This window comes from Solenopsis invicta, chromosome 7 (genome assembly GCF_016802725.1).
Source record: "Solenopsis invicta isolate M01_SB chromosome 7, UNIL_Sinv_3.0, whole genome shotgun sequence".
Classification (NCBI taxonomy): domain Eukaryota; kingdom Metazoa; phylum Arthropoda; class Insecta; order Hymenoptera; family Formicidae; genus Solenopsis; species Solenopsis invicta.
Window position 1 is genome coordinate 19183817 of NC_052670.1, and position 12534 is coordinate 19196350.

At 30.5% G+C, this 12534-nt stretch overlaps 3 protein-coding genes across 3 annotated transcripts; 2 read left to right on the forward strand and 1 right to left on the reverse strand.

Annotated features, from left to right (window-relative positions):
- Positions 1 to 2610: 2610 nt before the first annotated feature.
- LOC113003498 lies at positions 2611 to 8711 on the reverse strand. The gene is made up of 7 exons (XM_039452254.1): positions 8601 to 8711; positions 8125 to 8170; positions 8005 to 8033; positions 6352 to 6426; positions 6194 to 6289; positions 5279 to 5437; positions 2611 to 4839 (listed from the first exon to the last, which is right to left on the reverse strand). Exons 1-7 carry the CDS (start codon positions 8709 to 8711, stop codon positions 4378 to 4380), a joined length of 978 nt encoding a protein of 325 aa, XP_039308188.1. The 3' UTR covers positions 2611 to 4377.
- Positions 8712 to 9382: 671 nt separating this feature from the next.
- LOC113003493 lies at positions 9383 to 11316 on the forward strand. Its single transcript, XM_026133104.2, has 5 exons — positions 9383 to 9905; positions 10190 to 10314; positions 10505 to 10612; positions 11009 to 11142; positions 11242 to 11316. Exons 2-4 carry the CDS (start codon positions 10201 to 10203, stop codon positions 11135 to 11137), a joined length of 351 nt encoding a protein of 116 aa, XP_025988889.1. The 5' UTR covers positions 9383 to 9905; positions 10190 to 10200; the 3' UTR covers positions 11138 to 11142; positions 11242 to 11316.
- A 279-nt stretch (positions 11317 to 11595) lies between these two features.
- LOC120358234 lies at positions 11596 to 12294 on the forward strand. Its single transcript, XM_039451774.1, has 2 exons — positions 11596 to 11905; positions 12016 to 12294. Exons 1-2 carry the CDS (start codon positions 11707 to 11709, stop codon positions 12156 to 12158), a joined length of 342 nt encoding a protein of 113 aa, XP_039307708.1. The 5' UTR covers positions 11596 to 11706; the 3' UTR covers positions 12159 to 12294.
- Positions 12295 to 12534: the final 240 nt, after the last annotated feature.

The window sequence follows — 12534 nt, forward strand, 5'->3', positions numbered from 1 at the left end:
ATTCCAATGTATTTAAAAATAAATTCCAAAGGATATCCATTTTTTAAAAATAGTCCGATAATAAATTCAAAATTTTTTTGTTGGAAAGTAAGGTGAGATAACAATAGCGCTCTATCCACCATACTATAGACTGTTCCAATTTTGTGGCATATTGGGTGGTGAGAAAAAAATGATAAGTAACGACCAGAAAAAGTTTTTTTATGGAACCAATCAATAATGATTGTATTGTCGATTATTTTAAGTGAAAAGTCCAAAAAACTTATGCTACGGTATTGTTCTAATTTAATGGTGAATTGCAGTCTATTATGAAAACTATTAAACGTCTTAAGAATAAAATTGATTGAATTCGTAGGTGCTGCCATAACAATGTCATCGACATAACGATAATAAAATGGTATTTCTAAATTTATTGACTTTAACGCTTTTTCCTCTACATTGTGCAACACAATATTCGCTATAATGGGTGATAAGGGCAATCCCATTGGTGTACCAAAAGTCTGTTTGTAAAAAACGTTATTGAAAGTGAAAAACGTCGAAGACATTATAAATTTTAAAGCAAATATAAATTCATCATGTGGGATCTTTGTATTATTCTCTATTAACGACCATCTCCTGCGAATACTGTCCATTGCCAAATCCAGGGGAATATTGAAGGGAAATAAAAATTCTTGACACTGAAGAAAATTACCAAAAAAGATTAATTTCGGAAATGATACACATAAAACAACAAACAAACGGACTAAACTCTCAGAATGATACAGAACTTTTTCATGATTCTTATTTTTGTTTACTTGACTCGTTTAAAGACAACACGGATATACGTTACTGATCTCTGCTTCAACGGTCCTGTCTCATTTGTGCTCTGTCTGTCTCGGCAACAAGATCGTCGACGGTAACAAACGTTTATATAATTACCGTTCGAATATCTGTTCAAGTAAGCGTTTTCCCTTACGAAAAAAAACTATTGAGACTGAATAGTTATTATTGGTGCTCCAGTAGTTACTATTGGTGCTTGAATAGTAACTATTGAGACTTCACGAATAACTATTAGGTCCCAATAGTAACTATAAGATTTTACTATTGACAAGTAGTTCCTATTGGGATTTCAATAGTAACTATTGGATAATTAGTTACTATTGCTAAGTAGTTGCTATTGGCGAATAGTTATAAAAACATTTTACTATTGAGTATAAAAATAAAATTTATGGAGATATAATTTATTATTAACTAGATAAATATAATTTTATTTGTATTTGACAAATAAGTTTTTCCAATAAAAATATATTAATTGAACAACAAATAGGTAAAATTTGGCGAATAAAATGTGTTGGAAAATAATATTTAATTTATAAATAATTATTATTTCTTAACTCGTTATGGTTACACTGGGTCTAGATGACCCAAGGCCATATATAGTTATATATATATATATATATATAAGACAATTTACATCCGTTATCGTTATTGCGGGATTTCGGAGTAAAACACGTTGCGTTGCTCTGTAATGAGAGTTTTTTTTATGTTTTATCATAGGTACAATATTTACAATTTATGGATACAATACAATCACAGCTACAACATTTACAGTTCTACCTGTAATGAGAGAAACGACAATCGATGTTAATTTTCCACTCTTTATCACGACTCTGTCTATTTCCCTTGTACCGTAGAAGCATTAGCGCACGTGCCTCTTACGTCCTTTCTTAAACCTCTCCCATCAAAGTCTCTCAAGACTACAACCGCGAACTCTCGCGTTTCGAGGATCCAACTGTGCGTTTAGCGCGGCAAATCCAATCGAAGAAAGTATACTTTCTTTACATATATACATATAGTTTTTGACACAAAAAAAAATTTCTTCACATTATTTTACTCCTTCAACATTGATTTATGTCATTTCGTGATTTTCATTACAATTACCAACTTCAATCTTCAAAATAAATATATTTTTTGAAAAACTCGATATAATACTATTTTTTCCTTAAAAGTATACTACTTCTGGAGTAGAACCCCGATAATAATTGTGATTTTACTCAAAAATTAGAATTTTCAGGAATTTTTTAGTACAAAATGGCATTCTTCAAAATTTTTTTTCCTCGTGTCGTTTCAATATTAAAAAATTTAATAAAGGATACATAAACGATTTGATTACGAAGAAGAAGTCTTAAACTTCATTTTCGTGAAGGATTTGAGTCGATTCATCAAAAGGAACGCAAATGGCAACTGTTTTTTTGCGTCGAGTCAATTGGACCCAGTATAACCATTACGTTATTTTTTGGAGGTGTAACCACAACGGGTTAAATGAAATGATTATATATATTTTTTTCAATTGTCGAAATCTGCAAATATTACAGTATATTGCATTTTCAAAATAAAAATTATTTGAATAAAAAATAATTATTCGGATAATTATTCAGGCAAATAATTATTCAAAAAATATATAACTTTGTGCCATAAATTATGTATTATAAGACATATATGACAAGTTTATGTCAAATATTAATAATATTAATAAAAAATTATAACAATAATGCATCATAAAAATTTAAATAATATAAAAAGGAATTAAGTTTATTATAGATTTAAAATAAAATAAACATGCATTTTAAAATACAATTTAATCAATTTCTGTAGAATTTACAAGAGGCATAATTATACATTGGTTTCTTTGTGAATTATAATCTATTTTTATACATTTTGTCTTAAGTGACTCCGGAAGAATACAAGTAATTTGTTCTGTTTTTTGCACAATGCTACTGTATATTTTGGAACTATTCTGAATTTCTGAATCCTTAGGAAGTTCTAAATTGAGCGATAAAAACTTATTACCAACAATAATACATATATAGTTATTGAAATTGATTTTACGAATCATAAGAATTTTCGTAATCAAAATATAAGTTCCATTGGTCAGTTGTGCAGTACTATTTTTTCTTTTTCTGAGACGCTCGTAATTAGTTGAATGATATAAAATGCCCTTGAAAATAAAACGTTTGTAAGACTGAACGTCGTTTGCTACTATGTCTTCTTGTAACAACTGTGTGATAGATACTTGTTCTGTAATAGACAATGTTATGTTAACACTTAAACCTAATAATCTTAAATGCGGTCCATAATCGACACATAAATTAATTTTCCGCAACCTCAACATTCTATTAAAGAGCGTCTTTGCACGAACTGCACAATTTTCATGTGAAGAAGTAGTATTGCTTATTTTATCGACAGTTTTGAGTCTTAAATATGATTTACATATTTGCTTAGGTACTACTTGTGAATTTTGAAATAATTTCCCTAATATTCCGTTAAAATGCTCATAAGGAAATGTCGAATGCGCCCATAATGATCCAAAATTCAATACTGCTTCTGGAATATGAAGAAGCAAATGTACATTAAATTTTACAAATTCTTGTCCATACAAAGTTTCAACTTTAAAAACAAATTTTTGTAACGCTTTTTTTGCTATTTTTAGTTCATTTTCGTCAATTTTGTCTTTAAGATAGATATGCATGCTAAAAACTAACAATGACCAATGTTTGGCGTATACTGGAGGTATTATATCCAACACACATAACAGTGAGTAGTACAGAAGAAAATTTTTCCACTCCGAAGCTTTCCAAAGTTGTCTATCTTATATTGACCGCGGTGTTCTAGTAACTTCGCAAGGTGGTTTTATATTTAATAGTGTTTCATCAATTTCTTTAATTTTATTTCCATAATATACCACGGTCTATTATCACTATATACTGGATTTAACCAAATATTATAAACAAATGTTTTAGTAACTCCTAAAAGTATACTGTGCATATAGTCAGGTCCGAACGAATGTATAATGTTAAATACGGGTAACAACATTAATATAGATGGTCCTTTAACGCCTCGAACGGGTAAATTTGTTTCAATCGCTTCAGCACAGTCGGTTATACATTGCTCCGAGGTACGACGTATACCTACATCACCACAATAGGTTTGTGTATAACCTCTTCGGATTGGTACTCTGTCTCCTTTTTTTAAGCAAAAAGGACATCCAAATTCTCCATTGAATTGTTTAATGTTTTGCAATAGTGGTCGAGCAACTGAATCTACAGATGCGATAAGCGTATGCACTTTGATTTTAATTCCTTCAGAGTTTTGTGGTGTGATACATTCTATTCCATTGTTATGAAGAGTGATTAATTCTTCTACAAAAGGTTTAAGGAAAATGTCCATAACAGGTTTATCAGGTCCATACCAAAGACCACATAACATTATATTTTCTCTTCTTAAACGATATGGCAATTCATTTATGCTGACTTGAATAGGCCAAATTGAGGCTTTGGTTGAGTTGAAAACTTGTACGCCATCAGTATTCCATTGTAACGTTATGTCTTGTTCAGTGATCACTTATTCCTCCACTATTTTACGATACACTCGTCTATTAACTACATCACTTTGATTTATTCTGTCTTTGGAAAGTTTATAATAAAGCTGACTATTCATTATTCTTGTCAATTGCTTATCTAGTGGTAACTGTAAAAAATAGCTTCCTTTTTTCTTCAAATCATCTTTAGAATAATTACGTTTGCAGTCATCGCATCGACCAAGCAATGCAGCGTCGACAAATTTCAAAATATTATTTTTGCACTCAGGACAATAAAAATGCGGCATAATCGTAACTAGAGGAGTAAATTTCTTTAAAAACAAGTATTTCGATATATGTTGTGCGTATAGTAAATGACAGTTAACAAGCTCTAGTAAATCCTTCAGTGCATAGTCTGAAAGTCCATGTCGAACTGTAAATGCCATGATAAGTAGCTCGCTTTCTTCTTTTGTTAGATCGCAATCATTATACAAAGGAATCCTTTTCTAAAAATGAATATTTATAAAATATCTGAAATTTTACAATTATTTAATTAATTACTAAAATAAACTATTAAAATAAAAACAATTGAAAAATAGAATACAATTTTTAATTTGTATACTTCACTCGAATATTAATAACAACTATTAATAACAATTTAGTATGGATAAAAATTTTATACAGAAACTGTTCAATTTTGATTCTATTATTAAAAAGAGACATGTGTTGATGTTTTAATAATTATGTATAAATATGGCTTTTATAGATTTTGTAAATATTTTCATAAAAATTTTATTTAAAAATTATTCAATTCTGATTCTATTATTAAAAAGAGATATATGTTGATGTTTTATTAGTTATGTATAAATATTGCTTTTATAGATTTTATAAATATTTCCATAAAATACCTGTTCCACAATATTTCCCATAAATTTCCATATATACCTGCGGAATAAAAGGCTCTAAATTTTCTTCGATAGCGTCGTAAAAAATTTCACTCTCATCATCATCTATTAAATCACTCTCATTATGATGTATATCGCTCCAATCGCTATCAGTAGTTCTATTATCATCAGTATTATTGATTGTATTTTGTTCAATATTCTAATAATGAATATATAAATATTAATAATTTAGGCAATATCGGTAATTCCTCTCCCACGTAAAATTAATAACTTTAGGAAATAAAATGTAATCGAGATATATGTATTTTAAATTTTTTAATTAAAAATTTTTTTGATATGTCAAGTAAGTTTTTTAAAATGTCTTTAAGTTATTAATTTCTTATATGCAGAAAAGATATTGCATTGGCAACGATAATATAATTGTTCACTAATTTTAAATAGATGAAAATTTATAATTAACAAAAATATATTTTGAAATGCATTAAAACTAATTTTCTTTGTTTTGAAAATATTATATTTATATTTACTTGTTGATTCATATTAAAACGTATTACATCATTGTTATCAACCAATATTAGTTATCATTATCTACATCATTCATACCTTCCACTTGGACATTTCTAATTCTATTGTTACGATTCTCTTCGTTGCTTCAATATTCTATATTAATAATTAAAAACAATATTCAGATATTTGTTTTCCAATTTTATTATAATTTTTGGTGGCATATCGAGCATTTCGTTTATTTTTCGAATCTCTCTAGTCAAATAAGGCAACGTGAATTAGAATAGAATAAATAGATAAAGTTTTAAATTTTTAAGTAAACCCACTTTTAACATTTCTTAACTCACATCGCCTTGATCGATCAGAAAGAAATATTTGAAATAAAAACAGAATGCTGAGTGCCGCAATGTTAGTTGAAAATCTAGATAAAATGGAAATCTAAATAAATTACTTCTCTTAGATAACGTCGATGTTCCGTTCTCTTTGAAATTGCAATGTTGTTAGCTCTCAGGTATTGTTTATATGACTTTCTACGTTCTATTATTGCCTAAAAATATATATAAGAATAAATGACAAATAATTTACAACGGTAATATTTCAATTACATACTGAATTATCGTTATCACTATCATTTTCTGCCCTGACATCATGAATCTGTCGACCTTCTCTATTTCCATCGACATTCTACAGTAAATATATATTATAAGATATATAACATACAAATACACTGTTTTTAATGTACTAATCATTGATTCAAGGATATAAAAAATTCATTAAGTAATCCATCGGTTAGCACGATCATACACATACTATACGTAACGATATATTATATAATGACTTTTTAACACTTTTTATTGCTAAGCCACTAATAAGGCATCAAATAATTTTTATTAATAGTGTGTATGTACCAAGTGTATGCATAAGTTTTTTCCGGTTTTTTGGTAAAAAAAACACAGTAATTTTCAAGGGAAATTAATTTTTTTTTATTCAAAATATTGGCCATCGGCTTCTACACATTTTGCCTATCTTTCAGGTAATTTATGAATACCATGCCAGAAAAACTGCTTGTCTTTTGCGGCAAACCATTTGTCGAGCCATTTTCCAACTTCCTCGAAATTGCTGAAGTGCTGCTCTGGGAGCGCGTGCCCCATTGATGCGAAGAGGTGATAGTCAGATGGCGGCAGGTCTGGGCAGTACGGCGGGTGCGGAAGGATGTCCCATCCAAGAGATTTTAAGGTGTCTTTCACTGGTTTTGCTGTGTGAGACGCATTGTCGTGTAACAAAATTACTTTGCCATGTCTTCTGGCCCATTCCGGTCGTCTTTCGATTAATGCGTGGTTTAAATTAATTATTTCTTGGCGATAGCGTTGTATATTAACGGTTTCGCCGGGTTTCAAGAGTTCATAATACACAATACCGCTCTGGTCTCACCAGACACAGAGCATGGTCTTCTTGCCGAAGCAATTTGGTCTTGGTGTTGATGGACCGGCTTCGTCAGATGAAAGCCACGATTTTTTCCGTTTCGGTTTTTCAAAATAAATCCATTTTTCGTCACCCGTCACAATTCGATACAAAAATGATTTTCTTTCGTGGCGTTGAAGCAGCATTTCACAAGTGACTTTGCAATTTTCCATTTGACGTTTATTCAAATTGTGTGGGACCCATTTACCGAGTTTATTGATCTTTCCCATTGCTCGTAAATGTCTGCTAATTGTTTCTTGTGATACATGTAATGCTTCTGCTAATTGCCGTTGAGTTTGAGTTGGCTTATCATCTAATAATTCCTGCAATTGCTCATCTTCGAATTTTTGTGGTCTACCAGAGCGCTCACTGCCTTTCACATTGAAATCACCACTTTTAAATTGTCGAAACTATGTCTCACATGTTCTAATCGATGGAGCGTGTTCACCATATGTTTCTACCAGCAAACGATGACTTTCAACAGCCTTTTTCTGTTGATTAAATAAAAAAAGCAACGCGTGCCGCAAATGTTTTTCAGGCACAAAACTCGACATGATCACTGAACAATAAAACAAAGACGCTAGTTTTTGGCGGACTCAACTTGTGTGTGTTTGTAGTTCTATGTCAGACGAACAAAATGACGTATGTGTCAAATTAATACGCTGCGTACTTTTTGCTGGCGTCATCTCTTAGTGAAATCGGAAAAAACTTATACATACACCTGGTACTTATTCATTAATAATAAAAAAGAGATTGAACAAAAAACAATGCAACATAGCAATTAAAATAATTTCTACATACCTCGATTAGATGACGGTGCACTGTTCTCCCTGGAATTGGGATATCATTAATTTTTAGATACTTTTTGTAAGGGCCTCTTTTCATTATAATATTAAATAATTATAATACTAAAAACAGTACATTTATATTTATCACTATATATCCGCACAAATCCGCAGTTTTCTTTCTTTTTAGGTTATTCAACCGGACGCACTAAACATCGGCGTATCCGTATTAGAGCTATTTCTGCTCCCCGTCTCCGCTTTATTTGCGTCGAACGAGCAAAAGAGAAAAAATGAATATAGAAAGAACGAAATAAAATGATTTTGTAATGTGCATGTTTTTATTCCTACTCTTCCTACTCCTGGGGCCGTATTCTGTAACTCTTAACGACAGCTAGGGATATCGTTACGTGTCGTCGCGCAGCTTTTCTACCATGTATAATATCTGCGCAACGACGCTGTAACGATACCGAATTGTCGCTAAGGAGTTACAGAATTCCGCTACTGGCAAAAAGCCTGTAGGCCTGTTCGGCCTGCCGCCTGTTCTACAATGCGTCGCATGTCGGAGTTGTGCGCCGTGAGAATTGACCAATCACAGTTGAATACTCTTCTTACATTCGACTGTGATTGGTCAATTCCCACGGCGTAAGATTCCGACATGCGACTCATTGTAGAACAGGCCGTAGTGTCACCAGTGTTGTTAGACGGGCCCGGTTTTTCACGCATGCGCGTCAAATGAGGCTTCAGTAAAGTAGATCTTAGTGACAGAAAGGAGATCTTTGGTAACCCATACCAATTTTGGAATTCTGCAAACTGTCGTTTTTTGATTGCTTCTTTTGTCTCTGAATTTTATAAATCTATATTAAAATAAATAGATTAGTTCGCGTTGCTTGAAATCTTAAAAAATTCTTGTACTTAAAATAAAATAAATATACATTTAAGCAAATAAAAAAGATATATAGGAGAGATATATAGAAGAGGGAGACAACAAAGATATTCAATGCGAAAAAAAAAATATTGAGTGAAAGCAACGTGAACAAATCGATGTATATTTACCTTACCCTATCCTAATCATATGACGAGCCCGCAACGCGCCCCTTTCTCGGTACACCAGTTACAGCGCTGACTGTAGCCACGCATGCGCAAAAAACCGGGCCCGTCTAACAACACTGATAGCGTTTTTCATTGGGAAAACTAGTGCGCACTGAGTGTGCACTCGCCGCTGGCAATTGGACGTTTTGGTTCGCGCGATGACGGTGCCAACGGAAACACCCAATTACCTGCAGTAAGTGCACATTCAGTGCGCGCTAGTTTTCCCAATGGTTGCGTTCAGCAGACTCAGCAGTTTAGTGAGCGCTCGCTGTTATTGGTGTATTCTTCTAAATCTGAAAGTTTGATTGGATGATCTAAAAGAATATCTCAACATGTTGAGTCTGCTGAACGCAGCCAATGAAAAACGCTATGAGTGTCACCGGAGAACTGAGGCGCGAAAGCAGTAACGGTTTGAAGAGAAAAAGAGATATCCTTTCAAGCCCGATCTCCCATCGAGTGGCAATTGTTTCCTTCATTTGCAGAACATATTTCGTAGTGCATACACGTGTATTTGGTACAAAATTTGCTAATAAGATTAGTACTTTACTAATAAGATTAATAAATTCAATTACACTAATGCAAAATGAACTATCGTGATTGCATTATTTGTGAATTTACAAACAAAGGTGAAAGTTTGGCAGTAGGATTCCGGGCTTGGTTATGTGAAAAATTTAACGATGAAGATATTGAAGAAATCATTAAAAGTGGACAAACAGTCACCATAAAATGGCCTTCAAATGTAGAAGTCGTACCTGCATCAAAAATGCAGAAAAAAATTAAAGAATTGTATATGGCAACGATCAGTTGCCAAAATTTTAGCACATGGCGGTAAGTTTATTTTTCACTTTCGGTAATGGATTGGTAATTATCGTTTCATAATGCAATGTCGCATATGCAAATGCAACATAGAATTAAAATCAATTTTACAATGATTGCAAAATTCAGCCATATAAACTTCTTATTATTGGCTTATTATTGACTTCTTATTATTGTGTTATGTTGTTACGTTTAGCTACTTTAACCTCTTTGTATGATCATCTACTCTGTATAATCATTTTTTGTACGTGTTTAATATTTTTTCTTTGCTGAGAATTATTTTATATTATTTTCAGATTGGGCTAGTATGTGTAATATTCATGAAAACTGTATTAAATATGGCATCCCTAATCCTTCTAAAGAAGAACGGAAACTAATAAAAAAGAAAGTTACTGATGATTCCAGTGATGAAGAAGATATTGTAAGTAATTTTATATTGATAATACATGTAGAGGGAATTAAAGAGAATGCTTGATCAAGTTTTTTACATCCTGTAGCATAAACAGTAAATTTTATGGGCATGATCTCTAAAAAGTATCATTGAAAACGTTAAATTTGGAATTTATATAATATACAGACTTAAAAATTAATTAAATATATATGTTATATAGGTAAAAAATAAAGCAAGTACTTCAAAAGATGCAAACAAAGAAAGCATTACGTACAACAGAGAAAAAGAAATATTGAAACGCTGCCAGGAAACGAAGAAAACAAATACGGTACAATTTTGTTTTATAAAAATAATTTTGTTTTATAAAAAATATCCATAATAATTCAAAACAGGGATCCGTAACAAAACGATGCTTATAAGAATCTTAACAAAACTCCTGACAAATTTTGTACGTTATTGAAAATAATGAAATCAGCGTTATTATATACTTTTATTATTAAAATTAATATATATTGTAAATAAATCTAAACGTAATAATGTTCTATATTTTGGTTACTTGAAATAAAATATACTTAAAGTTTGTTCAAAGTAAACTGTGTAGCATCTAAAACATTTTTTATATGAATTACATTACAATTAATTTATATAATTAGAGATTTCTAATTTTAAAAGATTTTGTGACATTTTTAATTTTATATATTTATTACTTCTTTTATATGTACAGATTTTAGATGATTCAGGCGAAAAATTATCCGAAAGAGATTTATTAAAAGAGTTATCTTTTTTGCGAGAGAAAAACAAAAAACTCGAAGAAGCTAGACAACAGAAGATTGAGAGCGTTGAGAGCTGTTAATGAAAGTACATTCTACATATTTGCATCAATATAAATTTTTTATAATAGACTATGATATATAGACTTTAATTAATATAATTTTAATAATTTATTTATGTTTTCAGACTTGTCCAACATACAAGGTATGAGCGTGTCAAAAAAGATTTGCAAGAGATGAAGGACATGCTACACGAAATGAATAATAATGCAAAAATAAAAAGTAAAACTACTTGCGAAAATGTACCGGTGTCTCAATTAAAACATGACGATAATAATGAAGAGAATTTGAACACCTTTCTGTTCGATAACATTGAACTGACAAATTACATCATTTCTGCGATAACATTGATGGGAATCAATTAATAAAGGAAGCAGACATATTAATTGATACGACTGTAGATACGTCTACATTGGAACCAAGTTCAGCAATAAACGACAATGAGCAGGTCTGTTATATGGTATTAAATTTGTTAAGCCAAATAACTAGCATTTCTTTTTATTTTTTACATAATGTTTGTGCATTAATATTATAATTTTTTCATAAATGTTTTTAGGCAAAATTAATTGATTTGGACGGGAGTGCACGTGTGATGGTCAGTGAGGTCCAAATTAATAGATGCAACCATACATCGGTATTAAAACTTACTAGCGATCTAATGTCGATAGTTTTTTCGCAAACAGACCTTGCGAATTCTTCAGTAACTGGGAAAGTAGCAAATATACACAAGAAAAAAGAGGGAGTTAAGGCTAAAGCAAAGCTCGACACACTAAAAGTGGATGCGATCAAATGTAAGCATAAAATAATAAAAAGAAAGTAATAAAATTGTAAGTAAAATATTTATTTTATGTCTATATATATATATATATATATATATATATTTTAACGGTTTTTGTTTCAGTTTATGTGAACTCAAAATTTAAGTCATGTGCAATATCTAATATAGATCAACTAATAAATAAAGAGATTGTTCAGAAGCTAAATAACGCTTCTAAAAATAATAAACGTACAAGTACGTGCAATATGGAGTCAACATTGACATAAAATGAAAGAATATACCCAAAAACAAAGCAATTGAGCAAAAAGTATAGTTTTAAAAATATTAACACGTGAAAACATAATATTTTAAATGCATTAATAATATATTAAAAGTTTCGATTACAGCACATTTTATTTTTATGTCACGTAATTTTAATTTTATTTTTATATTTTATTTTTTTATATTCTATACTTATTGCTTTTATATCTTAAATGTTTTTGTATTTCCCAATATTATAAAATTTATATTTTAACAATAATAAATAATACACATATATTTAAACAAACAAATTTTGAATAATTTATTTTCTTCTTGATTAAATTTTACTATTGACCAATAGTAACTATTCGCTAACAGTATAAAAAAACTATTGATGAATAG